This window comes from Stenella coeruleoalba (assembly GCF_951394435.1).
Source record: "Stenella coeruleoalba genome assembly, chromosome: 3".
Classification (NCBI taxonomy): Eukaryota; Metazoa; Chordata; class Mammalia; order Artiodactyla; family Delphinidae; genus Stenella; species Stenella coeruleoalba.
Genome location: NC_137148.1, coordinates 171,655,009 through 171,679,379, shown reverse-complemented (window position 1 = coordinate 171,679,379; position 24,371 = coordinate 171,655,009). Strand labels below are relative to the sequence as shown.

Below are 24,371 nucleotides of genomic sequence, written 5' to 3'. Positions count from 1 at the left end.
TGTCACCGAACTGTATATTTAAAAATGGTGAAGCTGGTAAGTTGTAGGTGTATTTACCACAATGTAAAAAATATTTTTTTTAAGGAAAAAAAGACTGAGAGATGGCAGAGAGATCACTGGTCCAACATCTTGGTTTGCAGAAAGAAATGGGGCCGGGGGAGGGGCCCGTCTTCCCAAGAGGATCCGCGACAGTGAGTGGCCAGTTGGGCCCAGAACCCAGGCCCCATCTCTGTCCCCTGCCCCCCACAAGGAGGAGTTCCTCTTGCAGGATGCTCCAGCCCACAGCACAGCACATTGACCTGAAGTCAGGGGCCCTGGGGCCGCAGTCCCAGCTCAGGGAAGGAGGTACACCCCGGGCGGCCGAGCTGCGGCTCCCGTGACCTCAGACCCCATCCTGAAGGTGCCAGGGCCCCGCAGGCCACACAGGAGTCAGGTGACAACCCGGGGACCTCAGGGCCCCTCTGCTGCTCCCCGCCCCCAGTCAGTAACAGGAAATAAGCCACAGGGGGCCGAGTGTTTAGGAACAAAATTTATTCCAATTTAAAACAGAATTCATTTCAGGAGAAAGGTATGAAAAGTCTATTTCCATCACATATCTCTGGATTAAGGGGTCAGGGCCCCGACATGCTGCCTGAACATGGACAGCTCCGGCCACAGGAGACTGGCACTGAGCCGACGGCGCCCACCCCTCAGCCCGCACGGACAATACATGCATTTCAAATGACAAAAGGTTTAAAAACAGCATTTTTATATAATATTCTTTTTTAAATAGATTAAGGTTTAAATTGTCTGAAATCAGGACTGTTTAATATACAAGTGGGCGAGGTCACCCCCGCCAGCCGGCACGGCCCCTCACACCACTGGGGCGTTGGCACTCGGAGGGCAGTTCTGCTGGGTGACGTGACACAGCAGTGGGGGTAGGTTGGCACTCGGGCAAGCGCCTCAGAGGCGAGCGAGCCAGGCGGGGAGGTTGGGCACAGCAGCCGGGCTTGCCCCGGGATCTTGGCACTCCAGCCCCTCCGGAAGTTAACACTCTGGATGCGCCCCCCACCGCCTCCCCCTCGAGGGCCTGCCCCGGCTCCCTGTGCGTTGTGGGCCCCTGGGAGCCCACCGCCAGCGGCACCACCGTCCCCGGCCGCACGTCAGGGCTATGGCACAAACCCTGCAAGTGGACGCACGGCACCAGAGAGGGCCCTTCGGGTGGAGATGCCCAAGGAAAACAGGCCGAGAAGCCTGCCCCCCACCCTGGGCCCTGCGTATCAGGCACAGGAGGGAGGTGGGAGGCGGACGGACGGGGACAGGGCTGGTGTGGGGCTGGTCTGACGTGTGCGCTGTTTCTCTGCACTCCCTGGTCAAGGGCCGCCCTGAGCACTCACTCGCAGGGCCCAGGTACGCAGGGCAGGTGCGGGGCGCCACCGGCGGGCCACTCCCGTCACGTTGGTGCAAGAAACCAACCACACAAAACCAACCACTGCAGTGCTCGGCCCACGCCACATGAGACGGCCACTTCCTCCCCCCAGAAACCGGCCCTCAGGCCCTCGGGGAGGGCCCCTCAGTGCGTGGCCGTGGCCAGGCTGAGGGCCCACCTCCAGCTGCCACGAGCCCCGACAGCGCGGCTCCGGGCAGAGTGCAGGGCGGTGGGCATCTCCCAGCCACCCACAGCCCCGCCAGGGCGACCCTCCCTGCGTCTCTGCCTCTCGGGGACAGACCTGAGAAAATTCTGAAAGAAGTCCCTACCCCACCCTCACTGCTTCCAAACTGGGTACAAAATGGAACAAAACAAACAGTGGCTCCCAGTCCAAGCGGGCTTCCTCAGGGTTGGGGACCGAGCCCAGAGCCCAGGAGCGCTCCCAGCGGAAGACCCGGAGAACCACGCCCCGGGCCCCCGCGGCAGGCAGGGCTGTGAGACAGGGCCCCAGGGGCTGCTTTTTGTTTCCTCAAAAAAAAAGAAAAAATGGTTAGGCACTTCCCAGGGCGGGCAGCGGGGGGCGCCACCCACCCCCACGTCTTGGAGTCCGGGGCAGAAACCCGGCAACAGTGGTGAGGGCGTCAATAACTTAAACAAGGAAGAAAGAGAAGTCCCAGCCTCTGCGTCTCCACGCCTTCGGAGATCAGAAGAAAGCAGGCCAACAACTGTCCCCGGAGGCAGTGTCTCGCGCCGCTGGGGGCCAGGTCTCATCTCTGCCCGTCTTCTGTGGGTTCTCTTTTTTTTTCTTTTTCCTTTTTTGTTTTTTTTTGTTTTTTTTAGAAAAAAGCAAGCCATGAGTCAAGGCCAGAAAAAGGCGGCCTCTGCCACTGACAAAGATGAGAAGGTGCACGAGGTGTGTAGGAAGAAAGATGTACATCCCCTGATAACTGTGAAATAAAAACCATTTGTTTAAAAATATGAAAAAACCCCGACTCCTGGGGCAGACTGGCGACCAGCAGGCGGCTGGCGGGAGTCCGCGTGGTCACACCAGGTTGTACTCCTTCAGGTTGAGCTGCAGGATGGTGTCCTTGACAGCGGCGAAGACGAAGCGGATGTTCTCCGTGTCGGTGGCGCACGTGAAGTGGGAATAGATGATCTTGTCACTGTCGGGGTTCAGGTCCACGAACATCTTCAGGATGAACTCCCGGGCGGCCTGTGCGTCCCGCTGCGGGCCTGGCGGAGGAGGGGGGAGGGGCGGGATGAGCCGAGGGAGCCGCGCAGCCCCCCTGCCCAGCAGCCCCTCACTCAGGCCCACCTGCCAGGCAGACCCACCTCCCACCTCCCTGGCTCCCGCCTCCTCTCTGTCCACCCCCCCCCCACTCAGGCATGTGTCCACAGCCCTGCTGCCCCCGGGCAGCCAGCCTCCTGCTCTGGCCTGCCGCCCACCCCACACCCTACCCCACCCCCACCCTCCACCCTACCCCACACCCCGACCCCCCACCCTACCCCACACTCCCACCCCCCGGCCTCCCGGCTCCTCAGGCAGCACCTCCGGGATACGCCGGGGAGGGAGTGGCAGAGCCCCGACTGCCCCCCAGGAGCGCCCCCAGGGGTCTCCGCGGGGGGGGGTGGGGATGGCAGGAGGGGTCCGGCTCACCCCGTATCCCCCGCGCCTCGCTCCTCCCCGTGCCCGGGCCCTGGGCAGGTGGGGACAGGCTGCCAGGCGGTGACCGCAGGGTGCCCCCTCCCACAGACGACGCTCCCCCGGGGGACACGAAGCTCTCTCCACCATCCAGGGCCCTGCGAGGCGCCTGCCGAGCTCCGGCCACACTAACTGCACCGCGGCCTCCGTGCGGCCTAGGAAACGCCGTCCTCGTGTCACTCCTGAGTCGCCAACGAGGCCACCAAGGCCCAGAGAGGGTGAGGGAGGCGCTGGCAGCGTCCAGGACAGGCCGCTAGGGCGGGCTCACCGTCGAACTCGGGGAAGTAGTCCACCAGGTGGGAGTGGAGGATCTTGTCCTCCAGCAGGTCCTTCTTGTTGAGGAAGAGGATGACGGACGAGTTCTGGAACCAGGGGTAGGTGACGATGGTCCGGAACAGTGCTTTGCTCTCCTCCATGCGGTTCTGAGGGGCAGGCAGCAGGTTGGCGGCAGGTCCCCCAAAAGGGCCTGTGGGCACCCCCCTCCCTGGGCCCAGCGAGGGCCTCACCTCGTTGTCCGACTCCACCAGCACTTGGTCGTACTCGCTGAGGGCCACGAGGAACATGATGGACGTCACGTTCTCAAAGCAGTGGATCCACTTCCTCCGCTCGGACCTCTGGCCCCCCACGTCCACCATCCTGCAGGGCGGGGTGCACGGGCTCAGCGCGGGGCTGCAGATGACAATGCCCACCCCCAGCACAGCCGCCTCTGCCAGAGCCACAGCGACCCCTGAGGCATCAGAGCAACGAGGGCCCCTCAGTCACCTGTCAGAGCCAGCAAAGCCGCAACACCATTAAGCCAGGAGAACACAGCACAAGCAGGGGAGGGGGGACCCCCGAGACAGCCAGGCGCCTGCTTGCCGAGGGAGGGGCCCTGGCCTACAGGGGGCGCCGTGGAGCGTGTGAGGCACAGACCCCGGTGGGGCTGAGCCGGGCGACCTCGGATGTCCCACATCTGGAAACCCGTCTCCCCTTGTTGGATACCACACGGCATCACCTATGAAATGCTGGAACCCACCCAGCCACGGCGAGAGCAGGCTGCTTGTCCAGCGGGAGATGTCGGCACACAGATGCTGACACCAGGCGGGGCGGGGACACGCTAGGGACAGCGCCCTGACCATCACGACTGGTGACAGGTCCCCGCTTCCTACTTGTGAGTTTCTTAAGTTTTCTTTGACGAAGAAGCCCTCTACTTTTTTTTTTCGGTACGCAGGCCTCTCACTGTTGCGGCCTCTCCCGTTGCGGAGCACAGGCTCCGGACGCGCAGGCTCAACGGCCACGGCTCACGGGCCCAGCCGCTCCGCGGCATGTGGGATCTTCCCGGACCAGGGCACGAACCCGTGTCCCCTGCATCGGCAGGCGGACTCTCAACCACTGCGCCACCAGGGAAGCCCCAAAGCCCTTTACTTTTGAAGACGATGGCAAGAAAGAACAGCAGCCTGAGAAGGCAAGGGTCCCCGAGCCAGGCCCGTCCACAGCTGTTGGACAGTCAGGCAGCAGAGGCCAATCCGCCTGGCGGGGGTTTCTCAGAGGAGGTTCTAGCAAGCACAGGCAGATGGCGGATGTGCCAGGGTGACCTAGGGTATGGGAGGGGGGTGAGTGGACACCAGGCCCACCGGGCTGCCACTGCCAGTCTGGGGAGCGCAATCGGGCCGACGGCGTCAGGGGCCACAGCCTTTCTGGAGCTGAGTCTCCCCAGTACAGCCAGGCGGGAACCTGGGCCTCCAGGGGCGGGGCGGGGGGGGGGGTCAGGTCTTTGCAGGAGGTCCGTGTGGGACCAGGCTCAGGCCTCACACATCAGGCCAATCGCACTGTCACTGGATGCTGTGTGAGCTCCGATCAAGATGGGGGCACAAGCTCCCTGCCCGGGCCCCCGGCCTGCCCTCTGTAAGCCCTTGACCAGACAAGGGGTGGGCTGGCCAAGGGACAGTGGCGGCAGAGGTGCAGGGCCACTCTGCAGTGTGGACAGCAGCAGAGCGCACACACAGGCTTGGGGGAGGGGTGGGAAGGGGGGGGAGGCGTTCTGGACAGAGGGCACAGTAGCTGCGGAGGCCAAGGTGAGGCCGTGTGAGGGGACCCTGGAACGTGGGGTCGGGAGGAAGGCCAGTGATAGCCCCGGCCTGTGCCCTGCAGGCCTCTGAGGTCCCGGACCCCATCGAGAATCTGACCAAAAAAGAAGGAAACCGAAATGCTGAACTCTCACCAGAAAATGTACCATCAGGCATGTGCAGTGTGATGCCTACAACTCCTGAGGGTCCAAGGGCACCCCGGGGGCTCTGACAGGTGAGAAAGGATGGGGGGCCAGCTGGGGGCACCCAGACTCTCCCCCTCTCCCAGAAGCTTCTGCCTGAGAAATGCGGTCCCTCGGGCCAGAGGGCACCTCAAGGCAAACCCAACAGACTCCCTGAACGCCCCCGGGGCTGGTGCTTCAAGGCAACAGGGCAGGACCTCCACCAGCAGCGCTGCCTCTGGGGCCCCTGGGGTGGGCTCGCCCAGCAGAAGGGATCCCATGCAGTGGCGGGGAGGGAAGGCTCGCAGCCAGAGCAGGAATCCCACCCCAGAGCCTGGGCCTCAGAGCCCTGGGCGAACCGTGTCCCCCAGTCAGTCCCCCTGAAACCTGGGGACACAGCCTGATCTGGAAGCGGGGTCCCCGCAGATGGCACTAGTTCAGACAGGGTCACTCTGGAGCAGGAGCCCTGGATCCAGTGATCAGTGGAGTTACCGTAAGAAGGAAACATGGGCACAGACCCAGGGAGGGGCCGTGTGATGACGGACGCAGAGATGGAGCGAGGCTTTTACAAGCCAAGGGACGCCGCGGGCTGCCAGCACCCCCAGAGCTGGGGGGACGGAGCAGCTTCCCCTCACGCCCTCAGGAGGACCCAGCCCTGCCGACACCTTGACCTCGGAGCTCGGAGAGGATGCATTTCTGTGATTTTACGCTGCCCATCTGTGGTCATTTGTTACGGCTGCCCCGGGAAACACACTTGGCCTTGCCGCCTGGCAGCTCTGGACAAGCTGTGACCTCACGGGGTGGCGGGGCCCATCCTTGGGGACGGCCCTGAGTTCACTCTGGCTGCATGGGCTTCGGAACTGGGCCGCAGAGGGGTCTGGAGCCACCTTCCCCGGGGGCCCTCAGGCTCCTCCACCGCCCGCCTGGAGCACCCCTGCTCTGGCCTGGATTCCAGACCACCCGCCCGCCCATCCGCACGCACGCGCTGGCACCCTCCCCCCATCTGGGGCCCACGCGGAGCCCGCACCAGGAGGCCATTGCCCCCGGGGCCGCCTCCATTCAGCCCTGCCAGCGCCACCAGGGCCTGGCTCACTCGGAAACCTGGTGACAGCCACGGACAAGGACCCTCTCTCGCTGCCCCACACCGGGGGCCAGGGCCGGGGGCACAGGTACCTGAAGATGATGTTCTCCAGGTCGAAGGGGTACTCGATGATGCCAGTGGTGGGCACGCGCACTCGCAGCACGTCCTGCTGGGTGGGCAGGTAGCCCGAGGTGGCGATGCGGTCCACGTCAGTCAGGTAGCTGCAACACAGCAGGCAGGGCCGCTCAGGCCAGCCCACGAGGGGCCTCCCGGCCATCCCAGGTCTCCTGAGCGCTGGGAGGGGCCCAAGCAGCCCAAGTACTTGGGACGAGAACGGACAGGGGCGAAATGAGGCTGCAGGGAACGCCTGGGACAGAACCCCGCCCCAGCTCTGAGGGACGGCTGTCCGGGGATGGGGACGGCGCCGGGGTTCCGAAGAGAGGCTGTGGGCTGGAGGGGTGGCTTTTCACAACCAAACCTGTCACTTTGGAATAGTTTGAGAGACACAGAAAAGGGGCAGAGAGACAACGGAAAATCCCCGCAGACACCCGCCTCCCTGCAGGGAAATCGCCCCGTCGCGGCTAACGAGGCGCCATGCAGACCCTCCTCCGCCCAGGCCTGGTCCGGCCCCACTCACTACTTGGCAGAGTCCGAGAGCTGGTACTCCCGCCGGCGGTCGTAGCACTCCTGGATGCCGGGGTCGTTCCACAGCGTCTTGATGGCACTCACGTACCGGTGCTCGAAGGTGGTCACCTTCTCCACATCCACCTCCCGGATCAGGAGCGCGTTGGCCTGTGGGGCGAGGGGCAGGCCGGGACGCTCAGCGCCAGCACCCGGCAACCGACTCGGAACCATTGACTCCCATTTCCCATGAACACACATCAGGACGACGCAAGGGCGACCGGCAGCGATCGCCCCCCAGTGCCAGGCCCCCAAAGGAAAATGCAGATGGAGGCAGCTCCCGGGAGCAGGGCCCACCCGGCCGCCACGCACCTCAGTCCCGGGGCACCCAAACAGGACAGAGGAACAAACACCACTGGCTGCCCCTGTGTTCCCATGCTGCAGGTGAGGAAACCGAGGCACAGAGAGCTGCTGTGACCTAAGAAGAACCTGCCCCCCGACTCCAAGCACACAGCTCCTGAAACCCTCAGGATCTCTGAAGGCATAGGTCCTCTCGTGTGCAGCCTGGGATGGGGTCTGGGGACCAGAGCAACCCACCAGGAAGGGGAGGCTGAGCTAATCATAATAGTCCAGTGGCCCAATGACTCATGCCCCTGGGATGGAGCCTCCACAGACCCTGGACCACAGGGCTCGGAGACCCGCTCCTAAAGAGCCTCGCTGAGACACACCACCCCAGAGACCCACACACGCACACGCACCACACACACACACACACACCCCTACACACACACACACACACCCGCCGGGGGCAGAAGGCCCCCAGGAGACCCCCTGTCTCTCCTCCAGCCTGCTCCACATGCCTGTGCTCGGGATGGTCCCACCCACACGGCTGAGGGACTGGGGAGGGGACACAGCTGGGCAGAACCCCAAACAAGGAATGAGGGGGCCCCAGCCCAGGCTCTGGAACCCACTGGTCACCTCCCAGGGATGCTCTCCCGCCCCAGCCCCCGCACAACAGCGTCCTTCAGCCCCGCCTCACCCTCCCAGCCTCCCAATCTGGGCCTGGAGAAGCAGACACCAGCCCCAGAAAACCCCCAACTGCGGATGCATGTAGGCCAGGGACCAGACGTCTGTTTCTACGGCCACGCTGTCCCTGCTGCTGCAGCGAAAGCCGCCAGGGATGACATGTAAGCGAGTGGCCGTGGCCCGCGCCAGCAAGGCTGCACCTACAGAGACAGGCCTTAGTCTGCCAATCCCTGTTCCAGATGCCTCTGGACTTCCACGGTTAAAGTGGGGCCTGGACGCTGAGGGGCCTCAGCTGCGAGCAATCCTACGAACCAGAGGGTGAGAAGCTCCAGCAGGCCCTACATGCTCATTCCCACAGCCAGGCTGGCCGGGCCCCAGACCCAGTGCTGGGCCCTGTAGGGTCCCTGATGACCTGTGAACCGGGCATCAAGGCAGGAAGACACCAATATCAGAAATCTGGTTGACTGGCCTTCTTAAGCTTCCAAGTAAACAGACTAATTTAAACCCTATTGGACATACATGGTCCAATACACGGTGCCACGTGCCAGCCCAGGCAAACTGCTGGAGTTGAAAGAGAAGTCCCCGAAAACAGATCCACAAAAGCGAAGCCAAGGGAGGCCGCCAGAGAGAGCCCCCTGGTGCACGGCCGGGGCAACGCCGCTCGGACAGCAGGCAGGCAGCCCCTCTGGAAGGCGAACCGAGAGGTACCCTGGACCTCGCACCTCCACTGCTGGGGACGCGCCCAGGAGAAACCAGGACAGGCGTGCAAACAAAAACCTGCACACGAGTGTTCCAGCAGCATGTCCACGAGAGCCAGAAGAGTGGAAACAACCATGCGTCCGTCGATGGACGATGGACAAACCATGTGTCCCTCCACACAATGAGCATCATTCAGCCACAAAGAGGAGTGAGGCACTGACACTCGCTGCAACGTGGACGGACCCTGAGATCACGATGCTCAGTGAGAGAAGCCAGACACAGAAGGACACACGGGGTGTGATTCCATTGATGGGAAATGTCCAGAACAGGCAGATCCACAGAGACAGGGAGTGGGTTCCTGGTTGTCAGGGGCTGGGTTAGGCGTAGGGGAGGTGACTGCCAGTGGGGACAGGGTTTCTTTCTGGAGTGATGAGAACGTTATGGAATTAGAGGCAATGGTTGCACAACTCTGTGAATATGTTAAAAATGAGTGAATTGCACACTTTAAATGGGTGACTTGGTATGTACGTTTTCTCAATAAGCTGTTACTGAAGGAAATAAGAGAACGTGCCACCCCCGGGGGGCACAGAGGGCCTGATACAGTGCGTGGAGTGCCTGGTAGGACGCTGGCCCGCAGAGGGGGCCAGGACTCACTCTGCCCCCTGTAGGACGCCCCGCCGCGCCCGGCGCTCCCGCCCGGGCCTCACCTTGTTCTGCTCGTACTTGTAGAGGATCTTGAGGGTCTCCATGGCCCGGATCATGGCCTGCATGGCGGTGAAGATGTTCTGGTACACCAGCTTGGTGAAGCCCCGCTTGTCCTCCTCCGAGTAGCCCGCCCCGTGGATGATGCGCATCTGCTTGATGAACGTGCTCTTCCCGCTCTCGCCCGTGCCTGCAAATGGCCCAGTGAGACCCAGCGGGACCGGACCCGCGACCCGAGCCGTGGGCTCGCCGCACCCTGCACACGAGAAGCCCCGCCCACGAGGAGCCCCGAACACGCGGAGTCCCGCCCACGAGGCTCGAGGTGGGGATGCGCCTGGCCAGCCGCTGCTGCCTGGACAACAGGGCGGGCCGCGTCCTCCCACGCACACCCTGTCTACAGGGGCCGCCGAGGCTCAGAGGAGGTCGGGACAACAACGTGGGCAGGGACAGGAAGGGAGCAGCCGCGGCACCTGCGGCAACTTGGGTCTGAATTCAACTCTGGCCACAGCCGAGGAACTGGAGGCCAGGAGCAGTGAAGTGTCTCCCCCAGATGCTGCCACCCCCTTAACTGGTCACGTGACGAGCTCCCTTGTCCCACATGCCCTCATGTGACAACGTCCCGCCAACCCACGGCTGTTCTGATCAGAACAGCTTTCCTTCAGGGCACGAGTTTGGCATCTGCGTCGAGGCCACGCTGGGCCTTCGCAGGGCGCCGGGCCATGCCCCCCACAGTCCCCAGCAGCCCCTGAACCTGTACCTCACCCAACCTCACGCCACTCCGAGACCGAGCGTGACTCTGGCGCTTGAACAGCCCCAAGGCCCACGTCCCTGTCAGCCCAGAGGCCCTTTGGGTGCCCGGGGCCCCTCCCCTCTCTGTCCCACCACCCTCCAGGTGTCAGGTGTCAAGGCCCCACCTCAGAGAAGGGCGCAAGGAGTCTCCGGGATCAAGGGCTGGCCAGCCCCACCCGGCACCAGCGCTGCGGCAGGAGGGAGGGCTCCTCTCCTGCTCCAGCCTCTCACCGCCCTGTCACTCTCTAAGCGGCAAAGCCGTACCCCCACTTTTGTTCACCTCCACACGCAGGGACTGCATTTTAGTGGCTTTAATGTGCCCACAAATCTCTGGGATGTCTTCCGTGCAGAGGGGGAGCCTGACCCTTCCCGGAGGGCGGGCTGGACTCAGTGCCTCCCTCCCAACCAGAAGAATCTGACCAAGGATGGCCTGTCACTTCCAAGACGAGTCACGGGGCTCCCCGTCCTCTGTAGGACTTTCGCGGGGGCCGGGGGGCAGTGCCGTCCCTGAGGGCCCATGTGGGCAGGAGCCATGTGAGGGGCCACCCTGGAAGCGGCTTCTCCGGCCCCACTGGGCCTTCAGATGAGGCAGCCCCGGCCAACACGTGCTCTACAACCTCATAAGGGACCCCGAGCCAGAACCCCCACGACTCCTGACCCTCAGAATCTGCCTGTGTGCTATTTTCAGCTACTAAGTTACAGGGTGGTTTTATTGCACAGCGGGAGAGAACTTCTACAGCCTAAGGACGCATGGCCTCAAACCCCTACTTGATAACCAACACAGGTCCCCACTCACCCATGCACTGAAGCCCCCAGGCCCCCTCTTGGGGACTCAGAACCCCCCAGACTCGCCCCAGCCCACCTGGGCTCATCCTCCCCACCCTGTCTCAGAGTCACCTGTGTCCCCCACCCCAACGAAGGGGCCTGAGCTGCGTCCTGCCCTGCACGCCATCCGGCTCACAGCCACCGGTGCCGTGGGCGCAGGGCAGGCAGCTCCCCTCTGCACTGGGACCCATCACCGCTGCCTTTCAGGGAGTCTCTCTCAGGCATCTGCTGCCCGCCTCCTTGCCCGGGAGCTCCCGGAGAAGACATGGGTTCTGAGCGGCCTGCAGTGACCACACCATCCTGCAGCAGGAGGCCCTCGCCCGCGTCTGAGTAACTGACCACGGATGCCTGAGCCCACCTGGGGAGACAGAGCAGAGGCCGCCTCACTGCAGCTGCCCCTTTCTAGGACCTCCATCAAGGCACTGGGTCCTTTTACGAATAAAAGAATACGACTCTGGTTCTGTCACCGAGTGGTAACTACGCCAATACCACCTTCCATCCCACTGCTGCCGCAACATCAACCAGAGGCCAGGCGCCCACTCCCACCAAGGCCCCACCCCAGCTCTGAGGCAGGAGGGGCGAGGACCCCATGTGACCCCACACCTCCCTGAGGGGTCCACGCACTCCTCCCTCGTTGCAGGAGGCGGGGTGGGCGAGGGGAGGCGACACACAGGAATGCCATGCCCTGCGTGGTTTCCTCTGGACCAGGGTCCCCGCAGCACTGCTGACACTGGGGCCAGCCCGGGCACTCTGGGGTGTTGAGCAGCACCCCTGGCCCCGCTCCCTCAATGCCAGGATCCCCTCAGTGTGACACACAGACATCCCCAGACACTGCCCAATGTCCTTTGGGGGCAGGAACCCCCAGGTGAGAACCCCTGTTTTTGACACTATGCTACTGTAAAAAGATACGTGCCCTGCTGGTGTTTGGAAGGGCCTCTCACCAGAAACATCAGACCAGTGGCCACTAAAGCCCAACCCCCTGCAGCCACAGGTCAGCTGAGGTGGAAAAGGGCAGCCACTCAGGCCCCGGGGCGCTGCCCCTTGAGTCCACCCCCCTGAACTGCAGGAGGGGCAAGAGAGCTGCCCGAGCACAAGGGCGCGGGGAGATCCAGAGAGAGCCTGCTGACTTCAGACCACAGCCAGCGTCTCCAAAACGGGTGCGCAAAGGACAGGCAGCCCCCCCAGAGCTCCCCAGAGGCAGCGCAGGACACCGAGGGTCTCACACACGTGCACGCGCCCGTGCCAACAACCAAGGGACAGCGGGTGTTCACGGAGGAGCCGTGATCACCGGCCAGAGAGTGGCCGAGGGAGAACGGGGGACGCCCCGGTGCCCAACACAGACGACGCAGCTGGGACACGCCCCGAAAACCAAGAAACGGAAGACGGACCCCTCGGAAGCCGGAAACACAACTGGCCCTGGAGACGTCGGAGGTCCTGGACGAGGCACATGGCCCGAACCCTGCTGGGGGCAGAGGAGCCGCTGCGAAGACAGCACCGCGATCAAGTGCAGGAGCAAAAGGCACTAGTGAGGTGAGGGGGTGGTGACGGGGCGGTGACGGGCCTCACGAGCGATCATGTCGCAATCCACGTGTCAAGTACTCACGTGCACCCCTTAAACCACACAACACGCGTGGCACTTACGTCTCACTAAAGCTGGGGGAGAACGCAGCAAAAGGGACACCCTGGGGACAGTGTGGCCCAGGAGGCGGGACAGTCAGTGACCCCGCCTGGGCCATGCCACCTTGCCAGGAAGGACAGAGAAAGGAGGTTGTGGAGGTGGCGGCTGCAGAGGCCGGGCCCCCGGAGGAAAGCCCCACGAGCCGCACGTCGAGGGTGGCGTGTCACCTGTGCTCAGGGCCAACAGCGACTGAGTGACAGGTGCCAGTCCCAGCAGGCACCTCCCGGCAGAGCTGTGGGTGGAAGGCCGGAGCTGCGGGCCCTGGGGTCTGGAACCGGCAGGCCCAGCTGGCCAGAGCTCGGCCACCACTGGCCAGGGAGGGAGGAAGGAAAGGCTCCGGGGGACGCAGAGCCGCCACAGCGTCCTCTCCAGGTGCCCACCCCCTGGCCCAACTCAGCCCACATGCTGCCGGCACCCGCTGCCGGCACCCAGTGCCGGGAGCTGGGACCCGGGCCCCCCAACACGCCCGAGCCAACAGCCTCCTGCTCAGAGAAGTCTCGGGGTGCGAGGCCCACCTGGACCTCACGGCCAGGCCTATCTGCTGTAGCCACCGCCCGGGGGTCCCTGGCAGCTCCAGCTCATCCTGCCCCGCCCTTGGTCAGTTCCCCCTGAAGATCTGGTCATGGGGACTTCCCTGGTGGAAGATTCCACGCTCCCAATGCAGGGGGCCCAGGTTCGATCCCTGGTTGGGGAACTAGATGCCACATGCATGCCACAACTAAGAGTTCGCATGCCACAACTAAGGAGCCTGGGAGCCACAACTAAGGAGCCCACGTGCTGCAACTAAGGAGCCCGCAAGCTGCATCTGAGACCCAGCGCAACCAAATAAATATCTATAAAAAAAAAAAACCTTCAACAGCTGCCCACCAGGGAGAAGAGCAAGGCCCCCCTCAAGCAAGACCGTGTGAGACCCCGTGATGGGCCTCGTTCTAGCCACGCACCTGCACAGGTGCAGAGGGCACCTACCGCCACACCCCCTCCCAGCGAGGACGCCGAGTGGCCCCAGGTCCTGGCTGTACTCAGACTCCGAGCTCGTGTCTGTGGGTCCCCTGGCCCCCACTGTCCCCCACAACGCAACCAGCCCAACCTTGCACGAGGACAGCCGTGGCACTGTGGCCCGGGGCCGGCGCGTGACACCACTGTTCACGTCGCCCACGCATCGGGCCCTGCCCCTCCCGAACGCCACCCCAACTCCCTGCACAGAAACCCAAACTCACGTTTTCCAGGAAGGGCCCCAGTGCCCCCAGCGCCCCACCTGCTCCTGGCCTGCTGCTCCCGTCTGTCCCTGCTGGGAGCCAGCTCCCCGAGGGCGGGGCTCTGCCAGCAGCCTCACACCCAGCCCCAGCACAGGCCCGGCCCGCAGAAGTCACCGCACACATTTTTCCCGAATGAACCAAATGAACTCGGCCCCAATCCACAGTCCCGGTTCTGTCACGTGTCCCCCTCAGGTCCTCTGCATCCCCTGCCCTAACTCCAAGAATGGGGGCCCCTGGGGGCACCACCCATGTGAGGGGTCCTGCCCCTGGGGGCCTGGCAGGGGCCAGACAGCACAGCGGGGCCGGGAGCCTGCAGGACGATCTCTGGGCGTGCTCAGTGGCATCACCAGTTGCCCAGCTGAGACTAACTGGAGAAGAGGAAGGAGGAGAGCAGCCCCATCCCTGCAACAGAGGGAGAAAGCCACTGTCTCGCCTGCACGGTCGGCCAAGATCTAGGACCGCAGACCGGGAGGAATTATGTCTGAGCCCAGGCAGCCACTCCTCAAATGTGGGAGAGAAGAGGGGCAGGGAAAGGGCCTGGAGGACAGGAAGGATGGTGCTGGTCCGACATCATCCCAGTGGGACTCAAGGTGTGCAGGATCCATGGCCCCCGGGGCAAGTGGCCACGATCTAGCAAGAGAACACTAGTGTCAGAAGCTGGGGTTCAGGGCTGCCGCCCAGCCATCCCTAATTCTAGAATGTGGGCAGTGAAGCCAGGAACCCCAGGACCACAGGAGGCCCAGGCGAGAGCACTGCCGGGGATCTGGGCTCCTGGAAACACAGCCCGGAAATCCAACATGGCCCCGAGCTGTGTCAACAGGTCCAAGATCAAAGAGGCACGACGACCTTCTGCTGGAGAAAGTGCAAACACCTCGTGCAGCCAAGGAAGGCAACTGCACGCTCCCCTCGCCCCCGCTCATCCATTCATTCAGTGGTACATCTATCACCCCACCTCCTGCTGGACAAGTGAAGGAGCTGAGGCACAGAGAGGTCAAGAAGCTTCGCTGAGGTCACACAACCAGTAACTGTCAGACCTCAACAGGCTAAGGTCTTCGGGCTTCACGTCCGTCCATCTCTTCGTGGTCCACGGTCACCGCCACCCAGGGAAGTGAGCGAATGTGAGAGCACCGGGGGAGCTCTCCCGGGCCAGCCACGGGCCTTTCAGAGACACCGCAGCAGCGGGCGCCAGCACAGACAGGGGCCAGGAGGGAGGACAACAGGGCAGACCTCGGGACTCATCCCTTCATCTGACCTCCACACCGTGGCCGCTAAGTCAGCAGGTCCAGCGTCCCCTGCCCAGGTGACTCCAGGCGCAGACACTGGTCCCCTGGGCCAGCCCCCCTCTTGTCCCATATGCCAGGTCCTAGTGCAGCGCTTCCTGAAGCCTAACGCTCAGGAGTCGGGGAGACTGGTATGAGCCCCAGTCCTGCCCAACCCTGCCGTGCAGCCCAGCTGCCCAGCCTGGGGGACGGGAAGGCCCCCATCCACCTGTCGAGGCTCAGCAGAGAGGACCAATGGGGCAGAGACGGGGCGACCCGCCTCCGTGGGGGGTCTGACCTTTCAGCTCTACGCCAACCGAGGTCCGTAAGCAAACCTCCTTGGCAGGCGCTGGGATCAGATCAGGAAACGAGAGGCCCAGCCCTGAAGGCCAAGCTCTGGAGACCCCACCACAAGACAGGGAGGTCCCCGCTCGGCCGCAGAGGGACTGCCAGCCAGCGCGATACCGTGAATAAAGACCAGGGCACAGACGGCACTCCCCAGTTTGACATGCGTCGCCCCCACTGACCCTCTCACAGTCCGGGAGTTGGGGGACGCTCTCCTTCCACAGCAGGGAAACCCGAGGCTCGGGAGGCACGGGGACTGAAATCCCACCGCGCTCTCCAGCTCGGTCCTGGCGGGACCCGCCTCCCAGCGCTGCCGGGGCAGCCTGTCAACCCGGGTAAAGCCCTCCGTCGGGAGAGCAGTGACCACGGGAGGGCACAGCGCCTCGCAGGTGTTGCGGCCTTCCCCCCAACAGTGCTGCAGGCGGGGAGCCGAGGCTGTGCTCGCTCTGGAGCACCCCCAAGCCCACTCACGAGGCCTCGGGAGGGCGGCAGCTGCGAGCTGTGCCCCTGAGTCCCTGTCTGTCCACGCATCACAGCAGAGGGCCACCAGCAGTGGCAACGGGCCCCGGAGCAGGGAACCTCACGTCCAGGCAGGATGTGAGGATGCCCTAAGTCGGGGCGCCCAGTCACCCCCATTCGACCTGCTTGAGGGAACTGAGTTCAGTTAGCCAATCAAAGCCACCCAGCAAACATCTCAGGTCCGCAGGGCTCTGTGCTGGGCCATGGGGTGGCAGGGCCTGCCCCGGAGGGGGGATGTGGTGGGGAAAACGAGGGGCAGACACCTTGGTAGTGACCCGCCAGGCGCCCCACGCCTGGGCCAAGGGCAGAGACCGCGGCCACCCGGGAGCAGGGGGCTGGGGCGCATTGGCACAAACTCCCCAGCCAGCAAGCCTGTGGCCTTGGGGCCCGGTTCTGAGAGCAGCTGGAGTTCCGCCAAAAACTAACCCCGCACGCGGGTGCCCCCAAAGCCCGTGGAGATGCCCCAATCCCGTCCACGGACACTGGGCTGACAGGCCCCGCGGCTCACTGTCCTGATGGGAGAGGAGCGCCCTATGGGGACCAGAGATGGCCGTTCCCCCTGAGTGCAGCCCAGCTCCGCACACCCAGCCCAGACCAGACCCGCCCACCCAGGGCTGGACTTTGCCCCCAAGGCCCTCCGAGGCAGAGGAGGGACAAACGGGCTCCCATCCCTCCTGCCAGGGGTCCCCACTCGGCTCTGTCTGCAGCTGCTCCAAACTCCCAGCCCAGGAGTAGCAGTGACTGCGACCTGTTCTCAGGCCGCAGGGAGAAGGGCTCCACCACAAAAATCAGAAAGTGAAACCTTTTGTGGTTAAACATCCGAGGCTCTCAGGCAGCGACCAGCGCAGCTCAGCAGAGGCCGGGAAGCATCTGTGCACACGGAGTCCGGAGCCCAGGGACACACGTGGCGAGGCCGTGCTCGGGCCCAAGGGGAGGGAGATTCCCACTGGCCTGGCACGCAGGACACCGAGGGAGAGGGGCTCTGACAGCAAGTCTGGGCTCCTGCACCTCCAGGGATGGCGCCCACCCTTTCAGCGACACAAAATTTCATCTAACTTTTAAGCCCCTGAGACTCATCCTGGGGTGGGCCACGAGTGGTGGCCCAGGGCCCCAGGTGCTTCCAGCCATCAGGGTCTGCGGGGGACAGGCAGGGCCACCGCCAGGAGCCACGGCCACGTTCCACTCGCGCCTCCAAGCAGGGTAGGCGCACCCTTCCCGCCGGGGCCACCACACCCCAGGCCGGATTCCGGCCCTTTCTACCGCCCTCGGGGCCACAGCGGGCTGGACAGGAAGCCTGTGGAACTGACCGCCCTGCTTTATTTAGAAATCCCGGAGCCACTCAGCTCCTGGACCGGCACTTCCTGCGGCAGGCCTCAGTTCTCAAGGGGAAACCTGTCCTAAGGAATGGACGAGGGGCCTCCTCGGTTGTTCTCTGTTGAGTGGCAGAAACGCGGGGGCAGGGGACTGCACCTGCACCAGGAGGGATCACGGGAGGCAGAAGCCGGCGGGCCTGCCCGGGACCCCCACCGGAGCTCCTAACTGGGCCTCGGGGTCCTCTTCCGTAAAGTGGGAGAGCAACGCCGAGCCGTGGGGATCCCGGTGTATCCGCTGCAGGGACGCTCACTACCCCCATTCCTCACCACAGACGACTGTGAATGAGGATGTGGCCTGGAGTAACAGGACCAACAAAACCGAACACACCTATCACACGTGTTTGTAGACATGTTGCGTGTTGACGGCACACACGTATGTGGCTCTGGACCGTAGTGACAAAAGCATTCACCTTTCAAGCACCCACAAAGCATCTGACAAAACAAGCGAACACCGATCACATACCGGCTCTGCAACACGCATTTTACACTGTGTGCTGACACGGGGCAGGGGGGATTCTGCCCCTGGGGGACACTGGGCCACAGCTGGGGATGTCTGTGGTTCTCATGACTGGGGGTGCTCCCGGCATGGAGTGGGTGGGGCAGGGATGCTGCTCGGCACCCCCCGGCTCCCAGCACGTCCCCTGGAGCTCCGCCTGGCATTCACAGCCGCCCTCCTGGTGTCATAAACCTTCACCTTGGACCCCCAAGCTCTCATCTTCCTATCTGCCCCCATGCCTAGGACTTAATAGCTTCCCAGGAGGGTGCAGACTCCCTGTCCTGCAAGCCAGCGGGGGGAGGGGTGGGACCTCAGACCCAGGTGCTCCTGCAGCCAACAGCCCGCACCCATGGGTGGGCGCTGGGCACATCCAGATCCCCTGCAAGGCTCCTCAGCCCCAGCCCAGGGAGACCAGAGACACACAGCAAGGCTGCAAGATCACAGGCCACCGACCCGTACCCTTGAACCCCACGTCAATCTGGAGCCTGGGTGCGCACAGGGCAGGCAGCAGGGGCGTGCAGAGGTTCATGCAGCCCCCAGCCCCCAGGCAAGGCCGACTGTCTGGTAACATTAACATGCTGGTAACTTCTCAACCCCCCTCTGAAAATAAATTCTACCTCTGTTGGTGTAAGGCAGCCAGGGCCATGCTGTCCTCCCAGGTGCCACTGGGACCCCACTGCAAGTTTCCTCCAAACTTTACCGTTACTCTCTGCCTGTCTTTTCTGCAAAGATGGCCCATTTTATAGCCTTTAGGTAAAGTGGAACGTTTGGAAAAAAAAACAGGGAAGGTATTTTAATCAAAGGGAGGACCCAGAGGGTCCCCACAGGTGGGAGGAGCGAGGCAGTCCCTCCAAGACCCACGGCCTCCAGCGACTCACCGCCTCCGACCCTGCACCGTCCTGCGGGTGGACCCCTCGGTGGCAGACCCCTCTTCCACCAGGGGCCCATCACAACAGCATTTCCAACCTTCCCCACAGTGCAGGAATGCAGCAGAGCTCCGGAGAAGGCAGGGCAAGGGCTTCGCTTGTGTAAACGACCTTCTTGCCTTTGACTGCGGAGGTAAGTCCTCCAACAACCCTTATTTGGGGTGACAACAGCTTGCCGACTGCTGGGCCGACTAGTTCCGTGCAACAGGTGCGCAGTGGGGGAGACGGAGACTTGGACGGGAATCCTCTCCAGGAGGGGGAAGAGGACCCAGGAGACCCGGCTCCCACTCGGACGTAAGGAGAGGGGCCGGACGGAGACGGTTGCTCCGTCAGGGCTCCACCCGCCCCGGCCCCAAGAAGAGAGAAAAGGCTGTCTTCTCCCCCACAGATTGCTCTCCACTGGGGAGGGACATGGGTTTTCCGACTGGCCTCAGGGAACGGGGGCTGCAGGGAACAGGGCTCCACCTGGTGGGAAAAGTAGAGAAGGGATGCCAGGAGGCAAGGGGTGCATCTTGTGGATTACAGCCCAAAGGTCTGGCCCTGAATAGATGCTGGGGGCAGCGAGGGGGCACACCTGTTGGGGGCAGGGATGGAGGACCAGTCCTGTGCAGGGAGGAGGCTTGTCTCCTGAGAAGGGGTTAGAAGGCAGGCCCTCGAGGGTTTTGGGGGCCCGAACGGGACAGCAGAAGCAGAAGCTGGCCCTGCAGGGATCAGGGGCTGGGCAGCAGAGGCACGGACTGATGTCCTGGGGACCCCGCCTGGACAGCAGAGACAGGGGCTGATCCTGAAGGAAACTGGGGCTTGATCTGGACAGCTGAAGCAGGCGCTGACCCTGCAAGGACTGGTGACCTGCCACGGACAGCATAGGCGCGAGCAGATCCCGAGGGTCTGGGGCGCTGATGTGGACAACAGAGGCAGGGCCTGGCCCCTCTGATGTCAGGGACTCAACCTAGACAACACAGGCTGCAGAGATCGGGTGGCCCAGAGGTGGACAGCACAGGTAGGCAAGGGCTGACCCCGCGGGGGTCGAGCCCGCTCTGGACAGCACGCAGGGCCGTGGCCAGTACGCAGGGCCGCCCCGCCCGCCCGCCACGCGCACCGCCGGCCCGAACCCCGCAGGCCCGGCCCCACTCACCGAGCAGCAGTAGCTTGAGCTCGCGCCGGGCGTCGCGCTTGTCCCGCCGCAGCTGTTTCTCGATCTCGGCGTTGATCCGCTTGGACTCCTTCACCTCATCGCTCAGGCAACACGCCATCATGGACTCCAGAGTCATCGTCCCGGCCCCGGCCCCGGCCGCCCGCCGGCCGCCCCCGCCACCGCCCCCCGGCCGGCCCGGCCCTGGCCCCGAGCCGCCCCGGCCGCGCCCGCCCGGCCCTCGGCGCTCGGCCCCTGGGCCGGCGGTCCGCCTCGGCCGCCTGAGAGCACCGGTCCCGTTCAGCCGCTTGTCCCTCCCGGCCACCCTCCACCCGCGCCGCCACAACCGCTGGCGCCGCCGCCGCCGCCAACCGCAGCCGCCGCGACCGAGCGACAGCGCCTCACAACCTAACCAGCGCGCGGACAGCGCCGACGGGCAGGCGGCACGGCCAATGGGAGTGGGCGGCGGCCTGCGCGCCCGCCGCGGGGGCGGGACTAGCGGTCGGGATGGGCGGGGCGTCGCGCGGGCGGGGCGGGGAGGGGCGAGGCGGGCGCGCCCGCGGGTTTGGTTGCGCCGACGTGGGAAGGGGGACGCGCAACCGGGAGCCGGGCGGGGCCGCCCGGGATTGTGGGAATGTGGAGGACTCGTCAGGCTGGCTCGGCTCCGCTCGGCTCCGCTCGGCCCCGCTCGGCCCCGCTCGGCCCCGCTCGGCCCCGCTCGGCCCGGCGGCTCTCTCGGCCCCGGAGCGAGAAGTTCGGACCCGCAGCTGCGGTCGCGAGGCTGAGCGACCTAGGCCCAACGTGAGGCACTGGGGTACTAGCCCTCACGGCCTCCTGGGGCGCCCTGGCATTACCTGACCGGAAACGAACCTTCGTCTCCTCCGTTCTTGGAACAAATATTAATGGAACGTCTTCTCTATACCAGGCCTGGGCTTAGCATTAATACAGAGCCTGCTATATGCCACGTATGGGACGAGCATTAATGGAGTACCTGCTGTATATCAGGCATGGACCAGCCATTAATGTAGTGCGTGCAGTATACCGGGTATGGACCAGCTTGTAATGTAGTGCCTACTGTGTAACCAAGCATTAATGCAGTACTTGGTATATACTGGGCAGGAAACAAACATTAGTGGAATGCCTACTGTAAACTGCGCATGGACCAGGCATTAATGCAACACTTGCTATATACCAGGCCTCGACCAGGCATTAGTGCAGTGCCTGGTATAATTCCAGGCAGGGAACAAGCATCAATGAAGCACCTACTATAAACCAAGTACTGCCGGGTTGATATGGGAGCATAGCCACACCCATTCATTTAAGGAGCTTGGCTACTTTCACCCTGCACCGGCAGACCTGCATAGTTGCAACAGCCCTAAAATATTTACCATCTGGCCTCTTCCAAAAGGAGACCTAGAAGGAGGCCTAAACACAGGAAGCGCCATGTGTTTTGAATGACAGAAAAAGAAAAAAGCCTGAAATGGAGACCCATTTCACAGATGAAGAAACTGAGGTGCCCTTATGCACAGTTCCCTGACGATGGCACTCCTCCCAGCCATGACCTGGCCACAACACCCACCCGCTCTCCACCTGGCCCTGCCCAGATCCCATCACAAACCTTCCAAGCTGCACCTTGACACTCTGTGCTCACCTGTCTTGAGATAAGGGGAGAAGGGAGGGTCAAAGTCTCCATTTATCAGTTGATTGGGACTGAGGAAAGTTTGGTTTCTTGACACACTCATCTTGGGGGCTTCCATCCCCACCCCAACTGGACACGCAGCCGGAGCAGGGACCGCTGGGGTCCCCCAACCAATAGAGGAAAGTTCCACTTGAACAAAGAACCCACAACCAGGGAACCTGAACAAAAACATTGGTCTTGGCTCCAATGTCCCCTCCTCCAGGGGAGGTGGTCAGGCCAGGTGTTCCCTGAGCACCCCTTCTGATGACACCCACACCCCACCCCGGCACCACCCTGCTGGACTTCCCCAGGCCCTTTTCATGGGCTGAAATCACCTGCTTTCTTCCCTTACTGTCCTGTTCCCTCCCCACCATATCGTAGGGTATCTATGTCCTGATCACTGCTGCATCTAGACCCCAGCCTGGTACACAGTAAGTGCTCAGACACGCTGGCACCTGGGACCTGGGACCCTTTGCTGCAGTGCTTGCACTTGGAAAAACGTCTCCTCGGGCAACAAAATACAAAGAAACCATAAGGGAACTAAAAATAACTGTGTGCATGCTCAGTTGGGGCAAATTATGGACAACAAAATACAAAAAGACCAAAAAACCCAACTGTCACTTCTTTTTTTTTTTTTTTTTTTTTGGCTGTGTTGGGTCTTCGTTGCGGTGCACGGGCTTCCCATTGCGGTGGCTTCTTTTGTTGCGGAGCGTGGGCTCTAAGCGCTTGGGCTTCAGTAGTTGCGGTGCATGGGCTCGGCAGTTGTGGCTTGCGGGCTCTAGAGAGCACGCTTGGTAGTTGTGGCGCACGGGCTTAGTTGCTCTGTGGCATGTGGGATCTTCCCGGACCAGGGCTTGAACCTGTGTCCCCTGCGTTGGCAGGTGGGTTCTTAACCACTGGACCACCAGGGAAGTCCCAACTGTCACTTCTGAAGACCCGGAAGCAAAAGCAGGGTGTCAGGAGCAAAAGCAGGATACTGTGCAGGCCCACTGCACACTACACCACCAAAGGGGTGGGCAGACCACCTAAGTCACCTCTCTGGCCCAACCGCTGGACACACCCCTACCCTCACCTCATATAGGGAACCAGCTCGTTCCCCCCTGTCCCACCAAGGGAGTGAACAAGCAAGGGAACCTGTTGCTTGTTCTCACTCCCACCTGCAGCAGGGGCCCTGCATTTCTTGTCTGGCCTCATCAATTTCTATTCAGTAAGGAAGCCAAGGACGCTGGTCAGTAACAAATAAGTATTGAAGGGAAGAATGGAGGAGCTCTTTGTTGTTTGTTTTCCATCTCACCCAACAGACTGTGAACTTCAGAAGGGCAGTGACTGCGTGTGTCTCGGTCGCCCTGGGGTCCGCAACGTCCAGCACAGAGCTTCAGGCCTCTTCCCTCCTCCAGCAAAATGGTGCACCAGTGCCGGCCTGGGTAGTGATGAGTGGAATCGCCCACCCACATGTGTGAGTGCCACGTGCTCCGGGATTGTCCATCTTGTTCTCTGCAGTGTCCCCACAGCCTAAAATAGCCCCTGACATACAGTAGGTGCATGATACATGTTTGTGAAACCAATGAAGGAACACAGCTCTCCTGGGTGCGTCTTCTCTTGCTCTGGAGGAAAAAAAATAATTGCGCTTTCTTCCCTTCTCTGCACCTATTCCTTGCCACCGCTGGCCTCCTCCTCACTCGGGACTTAAACCTTAGGATGGAACCTTCCTTTTGCTGCTTACTCTGGTGTAGACTGTCGGTGGGTGACTTAACTTCTCTGGGCCAGTTTCCCTGTCTGCAAAGTGGGCAGACTGTTGTTTTTCAGAGAGCTTGTTGTCAGTAGCCAAGGGGAAGGTTCTTGTCACGTACACAGTAGAAGCTTAATGTTTGCTGAAATATTCAAATACTAGGGAACTGTAGGATGGCTCCCCAGTGAGCCCCGCTTCCTGGTATTCATGGTCTTGTGTAATTCTCTGCCTTGCCTAGGGTGTGTGTTGAATTTAGTGATTCACTTCTAACAGAATACGGAGGAATAGACTTCAGACATTTGGTTTACAAAATGACTTTTGCTTCCATCGTGGGCTCTCCCTCACTCGCTCTTACAGCAAGCTCTTTACCGACGTCTAGGCCATCCTATTCTGCTCGAGAAGCACATGTGCAGGAGAACTGAGGCCTCCTGCCAACAGCCGCAGGAAGGAACCGGTTTGGAAGCGGCTCCTCCAGCCCCACTGCATAGCTTGATTGCAAGCTCATGAGAGACCCCGAGTCAGAACCATGCAGCTACACCACTCTCAAATTTCTGACCCTCCCAAACTGTGTGAGACCACGAATGTTTATTGTTTTAAGGCAGCAAGTTTGGGGGTGTTTCCTTACGTAGAAATTAATAACAACACATGTACCCAAGAGAAACAAAAGCACAGGTGTACATAAGACCCGTACACACGGGACTTCCCTGGTGGTCCAGTGGTTAGAACTCCGCGCTTCCACTGCAGGGGGCTCCGGTTCGATCCCTGGTCAGGGAACTAAGATCCCACGTGCTGCGTGGTGCGGCCAACACAAACAAACAAACCAACCAGCAAAAAAGACCTGTACACACACGGTGTAGCAGCTTTATTGATAACATCTCCAAACTGGAAACAACCCAAATG

At 62.3% G+C, this 24,371-nt stretch overlaps 1 protein-coding gene across 1 annotated transcript; it reads right to left on the bottom strand.

Moving 5' to 3' along the window:
• Positions 1-569: 569 nt before the first annotated feature.
• On the bottom strand, positions 570-20,203 carry GNA11 (G protein subunit alpha 11; the record flags this gene model as incomplete). The annotated part of the gene is made up of 7 exons (XM_079918013.1): positions 570-2,641; positions 3,379-3,532; positions 3,617-3,746; positions 6,511-6,639; positions 7,056-7,210; positions 9,472-9,656; positions 20,068-20,203. The coding sequence occupies 7 exons, from the start codon at positions 20,201-20,203 to the stop codon at positions 2,451-2,453; spliced, it is 1,080 nt and encodes a 359-aa protein (XP_079774139.1). The 3' UTR covers positions 570-2,450.
• Positions 20,204-24,371: the final 4,168 nt, after the last annotated feature.